The sequence below is a fragment of the Colossoma macropomum genome, unplaced genomic scaffold, assembly GCF_904425465.1.
Source record: "Colossoma macropomum unplaced genomic scaffold, Colossoma_macropomum, whole genome shotgun sequence".
Classification (NCBI taxonomy): Eukaryota; Metazoa; Chordata; class Actinopteri; order Characiformes; family Serrasalmidae; genus Colossoma; species Colossoma macropomum.
In genome coordinates, this window is record NW_023494807.1 from 9,309,941 (window position 1) to 9,322,623 (window position 12,683).

Below are 12,683 nucleotides of genomic sequence, written 5' to 3' on the forward strand. Positions count from 1 at the left end.
TCCGACTTCCAGAGCGTTCTCTCAGCCAATGGCACGCTCAGCACGGTTTTATATCACGGCGCGTGCAGAGAGAGAGCGCTGTGGGAAGCGCCGTAATCAGCATCCATCAGCAGAGTGTTTCACACACTCCCAGGCTGAGCTGCAGGAAGGCGAGCTCGAGGAGAGAGGGTCAAGGCTGCGATGCTGGGAACGCTTATTAAACATTAAAAATATGAATCTAATAAACTGAACATACACCGATCAGGCATAACATTAACATCCTTGTTTCTACACTCATTGTCCATTTTATCAGCTCCACTTACTATATAGGTGCACTTTGTAGTTCTACAATTACAGACTGTAGTCCATCTGTTTCTCTGCATACTTTGTTAGCCCCCTTTTACCCTGATCTTCAGTGCTCAGGACCCCCATGGACCCTCACAGAGCAGGTACTATTTGGGTGGTGGATCATTCTCAGCACTGCAGTAACACTGACGTGGTGGTGGTGTGTTAGTGTGTGTTGTGCTGGTCTGAGTGGATCAGACACAGCAGTGCTGCTGGAGTTTTTAAACAATGTGTCCGCTCACTGTCCACTCTATTACACACTCCTACCTTGTCAGTCCACCTGGTAGATGTAAAGTCAGAGACGATAGCTCATCTGCTGCTGCACAGTTTGTGTTGGTCATCCTCTAGTCCTTCATCAGTGGTCACAGGACGCTGCCCACAGGACACTGTTGGCTGGATATTTTTGGTTGGTGGACTATTCTCAGTCCAGCAGTGACACTGAGGTGTTTAAAAAATCCAGTAGCACTGCTGTGTCTGATCCACTCAGACCAGCGCAACACACACTAACACACCACCACCATGTCAGTGTTACTGCAGTGCTGAGAATGATCCACCACCCAAATAGTACCTGCTCTGTGAGGGTCCATGGGGGTCCTGACCACTGAAGAACAGTGCATATATATAGTAAGTGGAGCTGATAAAATGGACAATGAGCGTAGAAACAAGGAGGTGGTCATAATGTTATGCCTGATCGATGTACATACTTTAAAAATATGTTTCTCCAATGGTTCTTTTTAGAACTATGAAATCTATATGGAACCTTAAAGGGTTCTCTGCATGGTGAAATGGTTCTTCAGATTGATGGAAAATGTTTTGGTTCTATATAGCACCAAAAAGCTTGATATCACATCACAGCAATAACAGAACTCTTTTCAGCTCTACATGGAAGCATATACAATACATTCTCCATCATTCTAAAGAACAGAACCATTGCCTTTACTAAAGAACCCTTGAAGAACCATCGCTTTACAGTAGTGCTTGAAAGTTTGTGAACACTTGAGAATTTTTGCATTTCTGCATGAATTTGACCTAAAACTTCATCAGATTTTCACACAAGTCCTAATAGTAGATAAAGAGAACCAGTTTAAACAAAAATATTAGATTTGGTCATTAATTTATTGAGGAAAATTATCCAACATTACAGATCTGTGAGTGGTAAAAGTATGTGAACCTTTTCTTTCAGTATCTGGTGAGACCCTCTTGTGCAGCAATAACTGCAACTAAACGTTTGCAGTAACTGTTGATGAGTCCTGCACATCGGCTAATTCCTCCATAAAAAACAGCTTCAGCTCTGTTATGTTGGTGGGTTTCCTCGCACGAACTGCTGCTTCAGGTCCTTCCACAACATTTCTATAGGATTAAGGTCAGGACTGTGACTTAGTCCTTCCAAAACATTAACTTTATTCCTCTTTAACCATTCTTGTGTGCTTAGGGTCGTTGTCTTGCTGCATGACCCACGTTCTTTTGAGGTTCAGCTCACAGACAGATGTCCTGACATTTTCCTTTAGAATTTGCTGGTGTAATTCAGAGTTCATTGCTCCATCAGTGATGGAAGGCCATCCTGGCCCAGATGCAGCAAAACCGTGACACTACCACCACCATTTTTCACAGATGGGTTAAGGTAACACTTCTCATTTAAACAAAAAGATCAATTTTGGTCTCATCCGTCAATAAAACATTGTTCCAATAGCTTTCTGGCTTGTCAGTGTGATCTTTAGCAAACTGCAGACGGGCAGCAATGTTCTTTTTACCTTTCTGAGAAACTACTTAACTACTAAGAAGATCAAAGAACTCCTGAGACTATGAACAACTTGGAGAACTGCAGTGGAACTTCTTGGTACATTCAGCGTCTATCAGCATGATCAGTTCTGAATCACTCCAACTCATCCCAAAGGTATCGGATGGAGCTCCATCACTCCAGAGAACGCAGTTCCACTACTCCACAGCCCAATGCTGGTCATGGTGACCTTAGGATGCTCTAAACCATCTCAGTCTATTGGTCAATACTTTTCCATGGAGATTATACAAGCTGTGTTAGCAATAGGTGACCTTAAAGTAACTGAATTCACTGATTAGAATGGCTTTCCAGATACTTTTGGACACAGTGTTTATTTACTTATGATATGGCAAACAGTAAACTGAACTGACTGAACCACTGGCTTCCAATCTGCATAACCTGTGATGGTCATTTCTTAAAAGGACCCAGCAACTCTAATGAAGGATTTGCTGCACCACAGTGATAGTGCTAGCAAGCATTTCATCCAGCTCGGCTGATCATTTCCAGTTCCACTCTTTTACATAAACAGGTCTACTGCACGCTCTCGGGAAAGAGTGGGTAATATTTCAATAAATATCTGCTGTTTATCTTCAAATAAAGTGTCAGCAGCCCGGGGTACAGATACAGGCCTGCAGCGTCCAGGTAAACACACTGACGCAGCAAACACGACGAGCTGAATATGAAGCGCGCTGAGCGCTGAGATTACCCTTACAGGCGTAATGCTTTATCAATAAAAGCTCATTTGCTCAGTAGGTCAGTTGGAAGTTGGCAGTGAGAGAGTTCTGGAGCATCTACAGATGACCCTGAGAACAACACAGGTACTGGAGAGGGGAGTGCTTAACCCCTTCAGTGCCACAATTCAGTTGCTCATAGTAGTTACTAAATAATTTGTAGTAGATTCTGAATAATTCATAATAGTTTCTGAAAAATGTATAGTAGTTAAAGAATAATTAATAGTAGATACTGAATAATGATTCACATATTAGTGATGATTGAATAATTTAATATCTAATAATAGTTCCTGAATCATTACGAGTAGATACTGAATAAGTTATAATAGTTTCTGAATAATATATATTATATATAGAAGTTACTGCATCATTAATAGCAGTTCTGGAATAGTTATTGAGTCATTTATAGTTATTACTGAATAACTGATAGTAGATACTGAATAATGTATTAGTGGTTACTGACTAATTTATAGTAGTTACTGAATAATTTATTTTAGATTCTGAGTAACTTATATTAGTTACTGGATAATTTATAGTAGTTACTGGATAACTAATAGCAGTTCCTGAATAGTTCATAGTAGTGATTGAATAATTCATAGTTATTACTGAATAATGTATAGTGGCTACTGCATAATGTTTAGTGGTTACTGAATAGTTTATAGTAGGTACTGAAAAATTGATAGTAGACCCTGAATAATTTATAGCAGTTACCCAATAATTAATAGCAGTTCCAAAATAGTTCATAGTAGTTATTGAACAATTTATAGTAATTACTGAATAATGTATAGTAGATACTGAATAATGTTTTAGTAGTTACTGACTAGTTTATAGTAGTTACTGAATAATTTATAGTACATTCTGAATAATTTATAGTAGTTGCTGGATAATTTATAGTAGTTACTGGATAACTAATAGCAGTTCTGGAATAGTTCATAGTACTTATTGAGTAACTTACAGTAATTACTGAATAAATGATAGTATATACTGAATAAGGATTTAGTGATTAATGACTAGTTTATAGTAATTACTGAATAATTTACAGTAGATTGTGAATAATTTATAGCAGTTAATCAATAATTAATAGTAGTTCCAGAATAGTTCATAGTAGTTATTGAATAATTCATCGTAATTACTGAATAATGCATAGTAGATACTGAATAATATTTGAGTGGTTACTAAATAATTCATTGCAAATACTGAACAATTTATAGTAATTACTGAATAATTCATAGTAGATACTGAATAATGTTTTAGTGGCTACTGAATAAATTTCAATACCACCTGGATAATTAACAGTAGATACTAAATCATTTATGGCAGCTGCTGAATATTATACAATAACTGGATAATTTATCAAAGTTCCTAAATAGTTTGAGTTCCTGAATAATGTATAATAGTTGGTGAATAATATGTAGTAGTTGCAGAATAATTTATCATAGTTACTGAATAGTTTGTAATAGATACTGAATAATTTATAGTAATTACTGGGTAATTGGTACTGTTGATTAACTATTCCTGTAAGATTTAAGTTTCAAAAAGTTGAGTTTCAAAAAGCCTGGAATGAGGCTTCTTTGATTAAAAGATATAAAGAAAATTTGCAATTCAAACAAAGAAGCTGTTGGTGTTCTCAGAACAACGGACTGACCAGCCCAGAGTCCAGACCTCAACATCATTGAATGTGTTTGATTACTTCAGAAAATCATCAACCAGCTTCTAAGACTGAACTTTGGAGGTGTGTCTGCAGATTCTTTGAGAAACCAAAAGTGAGTCTCCTGAAAAGAGTGGAAGCTGGAATAAAGGTGAAGAGTGACTCACTGAACACTCAGACAGCTGATATTAGATTTAGCTGTTGAGGATTCTGTGTCATTTCCTGTTAAAGGTTTTATTTTAATGTTGGCAGGAACGAAATAACAATAAACAAACAATGCTGATTGATTTGTTAAGTCAATTAATGCTACTTGATTAAGGCAAAAGGTGTTGTAACTCTACCAAATCAAAAGAATCACCTCTTCATTTTGGTAGTGTTACATCAGTATCTACTATCACTTGCAGGAAAAGTCTTTCTTCCCAAATAATGTCTTAACATGGTACATTTCCAACTAACCGATCCTGAGATGAGAAAAACGTCTGCAGAAGATTAGAAACATGGTTTGTTGACTCTGTCCTCCACAGACTTACTTTGATAATGACCTCATACCTGCCTGTGTTTGGTTTGTCATTATCCAGGGCTTATGCACACAGCCGCCACACTTAATTGGAAATTCATTGCCTGCGGGTCATCTCCTCTCAAGGGGACAGAGGAGTTAAGGAGGATGTGCAACTTCAGTTTCAGGTCTCCTTCACAGACTTGCTGTTTGCGGTACACATTAACTGGCCACTTTATAAGAAACGTGTAGCTTGTAGCTGGGTCGTTCGACTATTGTGGTGGCACTTGATGAACTCTGAAGCCATGAAAATGAGCCCAAGACGAGAACACACCACAGAAAGTTGATGTCCGTGTATTTTCTGCTCTATGCATAAATTAACAAAATTAAAAATGAATCATTCTATTTTTTAATTTTTATTGTAGTGATTTTTAGACCTGCATCTGTCACAGCAGTAACTTTATGGATATGAAACAGCAATTTTAATGCTTGTTTTTCAATTTAAATTGTAAAAATGTACAACCCCGTTTCCAAAAAAATTGGGATGCTGTGCAAAATGTAAATAAAAAACAAAATGCAGTGATGTGCGGTTTATCACCCTGACTTCTTTAATACGGAGCAATCCTGTTGTAATACAGGCAGAGTGTGGTTTTACGTTGTCTTGCTGAAATAATCAAGGCCTTCCCTGAAAAAGACGTCGTCTGAATGGCAGCATATGTTGCCGAAACATGTATATATCGTTCAGCATCAATGGTGCCTTCACAGATGTGCATGTCACCCATACCGTGCACACTAATGCATCCCCATAATATCATGTATACTGGCTTTTGAACTGTGCACTGATAACAAGCTGAACGGTCTTTAGCCCGGAGGACACAGTGTCCATGATTTCCAAAAAGAATTTCAAATATTGATTCATCGGACCACAGGACACTTCCCCTCAGTCCATTTAAACTGAGCTCAGGCCCAGAGAAGGTGGCAGCATCTCTGGATCCTTTTTATATATGGTTTCTTCTTTGCGTTTTAGACTTTGTGGATGCAGTTTTCATAGACAGTGTTTTTCAGAAGTGTTTCTGAGTCCATGCAGTGATTTTCACTACAGAATCATGTCTGTTTTTAATGCAGTGCCACCTGAGGGCCCAAAGATCATGGCCAGCAAATACTGGTTTTCGGCCTTGTCCCTTACCTACAGAGATTTCTCCAGATTCTCGGAATCATTTAATGTTATTATGTACCGTAGATGCTAAAAAGAAAAGTTCTTTGCTGTTTTATGTTGAGAAACGTTATTCTTTTCAAAGAATATTTTCAAAGAAATACAGGGTTTAAATGATTTGCACATCATTGCATTTTGTTTTTAATTTACATTTTGCATCCCAACTTTTTTGGAAATGGGGTTGTACTATATGATTATCTGCCCTATGCTAAAATAATTTAGATATATAAATGTAATTTAAAGCTGCACGTCAGTGGTGTTGTGAAAGTTTTCACAAAGCAAGAAGGGCTAACTCTCTCCACAGTTCATGAAATCTCTTTTCATATTTCTGATGATTTTGGCTAAAATACTGACAGCTGTGTAGTTGTGTTAATCTAGAAACATCAAATGATTTTTTTAAATAATACGAATGCAACACTTGAGATTTTCTACATGCAGCGTGACTGAGACTAAAGTGACAGTGATATATTTCGGAAAAAGCTCAGATTTTAGTAACTTTATCACAGCTTTAACCTGATTGAACAGATGTTATTCAATATAACAGGCTACATTTTACACTTAAACTGTCAACATTTCTACTCTTGCTATAATACAATGATGCAGCTCCAATGAAGCTGGTGTACAGTTAGAGACTGCAGATCATCTGTTGACGCACAGTTTATGTTAGCTGTCCTCTAGCTCTTCATCAGTGGCCAGTGTCTGACCACATAGCCACTCTTGTGTGGATATTTCTGGGTTGTTGTCCACTGATGTGTGTAAAAACCCCACTGACACCTGTACACTCGCACCAGAACCTCACAGACTACTGTGTCAGTGTCACTGCTGTAATGAGAACGGACCACCACCCAAACAATATCTCGACAACACCAGCCCTGTGGTCAGAAACTGACTATTGATGAATGGAGTAGAGGGGCGCTGATAAACAGGTGGACTACAATCTGTAATTGTTTACCTCAGGGGTTGGCAACATGCGGCTCTTTTACTGCCCCGTTGCAGCTCCAAAGCAGAATTAGATTTGTAGGATTTTATTATTATTATTATTATTATTATAGCACTTTTCATGCCGGTGACAGAAAATGGTTATAAAAGAAGGTATAAGTATTAACCTCTTATTCTCCAGGGTATATTTTGGTTTGTCCATCTGAATTTACATGACCAAATCGTAAGGCAAATTATTCAGCAACTGGATGAAATAAATGTAAATTTTCATTTTATTTATTTATTTTAAAAGTTCCCCTCAAATTAACAGAAAATGTGTTTTATGATCACACATATTGCTATATGCTTACAATTTACTGCTGAAAGCCAAAAATCTTAGACGCTCTTTGTATTATTTTATTAAAATAATTTTTACAGAGCAGATCACTGAAGAGACGCCATCTGTTTATAGATTTGTGGAAAAATGGGTCGACTTTCAGTAGACAAAAAAATTTTGAGTTCAGCTTCTTTTATTATAAGGGTTTAAAATTACATCACCCATCTATTTGACTGGAAAGAAGACAGTTACAGCTCTCATATGACCCCCACCTTTTGAATGTAGCTTATGAAATATGAAAATTATGAACAATATGATGAAGTGCGTTTTGGAACCACCGGTGGTCTCAAGGAGTTGAAGAGGTTAATGTAGAATCATAAGAAAATTACACAGATCAAATTAAAAGATAAATACCACAAGACATACAGTTTTAATTAAATACTAAGTTAAAGGGATACGTTTTCAGATGCACTGAGCTTGACTGTCTAATAAAAGGTGGAATTGAGTTCCACAGTTAAGAAGCATAACAACTGAACGAACAACTCTCCAGGTTGTCTGTATTAATATAGTGTTAAGAATTCAGTAAAAAACATTATTATTGCAAAAGCATCTCCTGCATACTAGGTTGTAATGTTATCCAATATGCTGCCACATTACTATAGATTAGTGAGTGGTAACTCCTGCCATAAAGCCATGTTTTTTGTTTTTTTTTGTCTTCCACAATAACAGAAACTTGGTAAGCGAGACATTAGTGTGACAATGGTTGTTGTTCAAAATTACCATACTGTGGAATGCGATGCATTCTTAAAGATACAATTTGTGCTTTTTTGGTCAAACTTTCAGCGCTGTGGTGATACACACATAACAGGTCTGAGTTACTAAGGTGAAATCTCCATTGGTGCCAGAACTGCACCACAGGGGGCGCCTAAAAGTGATGAAGAATGTGGAACCAACGCTGAACCACTAGTTCAATTCACACAACGTATGACCATATAAAACACAAATTATAGAAGAGGGCACTGGTACACTCTGAGGGTAAAAGAGCACCGACCTCTGGGTTACTTCTATGCATGTGCCTGCTTTTCAAATTAGAAGCAACAAAACAGGCATCAGAGCTCTATACTGTAGAACATTCTTTATTAAACAATGTTACTGCCTAAACAGTCATATAAATAGCTATTTTTAGCCCGACGTTAATCCAGGAACATTAAACAAAATTTGTGAAACTTGTACAAAATCTGCAAAAATCCCCCAGAACTGTAAACCCTACCATACATTCAACTGCCGTGTTCTAGAGTGGTCAAAAATGTCCATATACAAAGTGCTGGATGTGCATCTTCTTAATGGAATAGACATCAACTTTCAAATACCTGAACAGTCTGTGCACCAAAATGTGCTGGACAGATGCTCCAAATATACTGCGCAGTTTAAACCTACAAAAAAAAAATACCTAAAAGTATCGTGTATCTCATGCCCTCTCAGCTTAGTTTCATATTCCATCATTATATAGCCAGCTGTAGACTGCAAGAGGTCATCGGAGCAGACTCCTGTAAGCGAGGGAGGACAGGTGGATGCTGTAGTGGTCAGGGAGCTGTGCATGGATGACACAGAGATGGAAAGTCAGTTATATGGATTTTATACACCGATCAGGCATAACATTATGACCACCTCCTTGTTTCTATGCTCATTGTCCATTTTATCAGATCCACTTACTATATAGGTGCACTTTGTAGTTCTACAGTTACAGACTGTAGTCCATCTGTTTCTCTACATACTTTGTTAGCCCACTTTTACCCTGTTCTTCAGTGGTCAGGACCCCCATGGACCCTCACAGAGCAGGTACTATCTGGGTGGTGGATCATTCTCAGCACTGCAGTAACACTGACGTGGTGGTGGTGTGTTAGTGTGTGTTGCGCTGGTCTGAGTGGATCAGACACAGCAGTGCTGCTGGAGTTTTTAAACACCTCAGTGTCACTGCTGGACTGAGAACAGTCCACCAACCTGTGACCACTGATGAAGGACTAGAGGATGACCAACACAACCTGTGCAGCAGCAGATGAGCTATCGTCTCTGACTTTACATCTACAAGGTGGACTGACAGAAGAAAAGGAGGCAGTGAGCTTGTTTGTGAAGGTTACCTGTGCGCCCAGTCTGGATAGATAGCGGTTGCGCAGGCCAAAGGTGGACATGGGCTTCAAACGAGCCAAGTCGTCCCGCATGCGCCGTACCTCCCTGAGAGAGAGAGAGAGAGAGAGAGAGAGAGAGAGAGAGAGAGAGACCTTTGAACAGACATCAGACCAGGCGATTAATCAAGTAATGAGTTCATAAAGGACAAACAACAAAAATAGGCTTGTGAAATACATCAATACTGGTCTAAAAGTAGCCTTCAATATGTTTTGTGTTACGCAGTGTATCTTCCTCCATCAGTGTTCTCTCACTACAATACCCAGCATGCACTGCGCAAATGCAACTTACAACCATTGGGGATTCCTCCTCCACAGAGATCTGGCTTCCTTCTGCACTACCCAGATAGTGAGGAAAACACTATCCGCCCCAAAGCTGTTGTAGTTATTCACAAGTTCCTTTCACCTTCAAGGTACATCATCAGAAGGTGTTCCTAGTCTTTAAACCAGAAAATCTCTTAGGCCTATCGTGGAATCGCTGTAGGTGGTGAGTGCGCATGTTTACAACAGATGTAGTGATGGTTTTGTTATTCATTTTGTCCAGAATGCCCCTTTAACTCAACGATAATAAAACTATGCATAGCGCTGTTGTCGGAAGAGAACGTTGTATCTCCAAAATGATAACAGGAAAAGGAAAAAACATACTTTACGTACTTTACTTTATGTAAGTCAATGGAACCAGACGTCTTTCCAAGTTGTCTAAAAAACTAAAAAAATGACAAAAATGGAGATACGAAGTTTTCTTCCGACAGCAGCGATAGACTTTTAAAGAATCTTAAGTACTGAAAAAGAAAAACGAAAAGGAAGCCTATTCAAAGAATGATTTTTACTGTAAGGCAGATATTAGAATTGAAATATGCATTATCATTGTAAGCTGTTAAATAATCACTGTACACTTAATAATTATGACAGCCCTAACTTAAAGTAAGCTTAAAATTTAATTAAAAAAAAACAAAAAAAAACACCACTATCATGTATTTGCAGAACCAGCCAAGCAATCAAAAGATACCAAATGTAATGACATTTTTATTAAATTCTCCCGATCCTCAGTGTGTACAAAACAAACTAATAAAACCAACACAATTTCTTCAGTTCAGGCACACAGCAAAAGGCACACAGATAGTGAGGAAAACACTATCCACCCCAAACCACCCCCAGACTTTTTCTCTCCCTGACACAAAGACTGCACCTTTCTGCAAACTGTGAATGTGACTCCACACTTAACACCATAACAGAGGGTCACTTTAAATTCCTATATTTTCCAAACAGAACACAACATTTTTCGTCATACTGATTGGACAGCCTTCACATCTGGTTTACACATCAAAAGGACTCGACTAAAAGATGAAAACTTCTGAATTACAATTTTTGATACTTGTGCAAATCTAAACTGGTTGCTGGTTATAGCAGAAATGACTGGAAGTGTGTCTGTTTACTGACAACAGATTGCAGACCAAAAGGCCAATTTAGAGAGAGTCCAATTTTTATAAACGTCATATTTTGCAAGCGATCACATGCATATTAATGAGTACTTGGTGGGAAAAGGCCTTAATCAAGAAGCACTGACGTTAATAACATTCACATGGACTGTAATTTAGAAAGCCAGTCTGCAGTGGAGAGTCTGAACAAACATGTTTATTGGCTCACTGACTTAAACCCTATTTGGACAGGATCAGTTCTCCATGGTGGAGGTGGGTAATGCCAGTTTACCACAGGATGTCTGTGGTGTTTATGACCGAGTTGCATGAGTATAAATGATAGAGATGCGGGTGGCTACTTGATTTACGCACCGCCTTTAGTCCAGAAAAGAGCAGAAAATGTCAAAACATTTAATTTAGCTCTTATTTCGATAATTTACCTCGCTGTCTTGAGTGATTGCAGTGAGCCATTAGCAATGCCATTAGCTTGGGAACTCACAGCAGTCATCATCACTGCATAAAATAAAATCAAAGAATTTTTTTGTAATTTTTACATGTTCTAAGTCAGGGGTCAGCAACATGTGGCAGAATTAAGATTTTTCGGTAAAAATAAAACAATCCTCCTTTACAGTAAAATAAAGCTCTGCTGATCGTTCAACACAGTTTAACACTAAATGGTCTTAAACGCTGGAGTTAATGTAGCCTATATCTGATAATTCACCACCCTTTAACCCTTAAGACTGACGCACAGACTGCCGATGACCATAGCAACACAGACAACAATATTGCCTAGCTAGCAGCTAACTAAAAGGCAAAGAAAAGGATTTAAGAAGAACATTGATCATTTGGAGAAGAACGGACTTAAATTAAATGGACATTTATAATCACTCCAGCTGGTTTCCTGATACGTCTAATCTGCAACGAGAAACTGTCAGACAACAAAAAGTCGCAAAGCTGAAGTCAGATTCTCATTCGCCAGCTTCTATTTCAAATTTTCCCGTTCCACCTTAAATGGAGTAACGTTACATACCAACTTTAGCCACAGAGAACACAAATCAATGCTTCTTTGAGCCTCCATACTTAAACTCCTTTTCCACAGAATGAGTGTTTTTATCAACAACTCGATTTGCACAGGATTAATATAACCTGAGGTTATTTCTAAATGACTGACATGGTGCATTCGGATAGGGAATTACTGAGAGGCAGTAATATTATATGTATATATTAATATATATAACATTACCCTACTTCTTCATGTAAAACTAATCCTGTCCAAATAGGGCTTTGGGTAGAGAAAGCTGATACTGAATTACATGGAATCTTGCGACAGTAATTGATAATTGGTCATCGAAACCATAAAATATTGAATTTGGATGCCCAGCACTACATCAAAGTCAACTCAGCAGTGAGAAAGTGATTCGACCCAAACTATAGGGACTGAGGCAAGCATATAATATTTCTGACCACTGAATTAAATACTTTGTGAGTACATTTCCAGACCCTTCCCACGTTGCATTCTGTAAAGTTTTTGTGGTTTTGGTTTGCTTAAATCTGTGCAGTGCGAAACCAAATCGGAACAAATAGAAAAGGAAACAAAAGTATCAGTTTCACACTGAGTCGGCCTGGGCAGGCAGACTA

General features: G+C 38.1%; 1 protein-coding gene across 1 annotated transcript in view; it reads right to left on the minus strand.

Moving 5' to 3' along the window:
- Positions 1-8,917: 8,917 nt before the first annotated feature.
- mfsd1 (major facilitator superfamily domain containing 1) overlaps positions 8,918-12,683 on the minus strand; it is a 28,547-nt gene continuing 24,781 nt past the window's right edge. The window contains exons 16-17 of the mRNA XM_036555774.1: positions 9,583-9,676; positions 8,918-9,035 (exon numbers count right to left, since the gene is read on the minus strand). Coding sequence (XP_036411667.1) covers positions 8,976-9,035; positions 9,583-9,676 — 154 coding nt within the window. The 3' untranslated portion in view covers positions 8,918-8,975. The remainder of the gene's footprint in view (positions 9,036-9,582; positions 9,677-12,683) is intronic.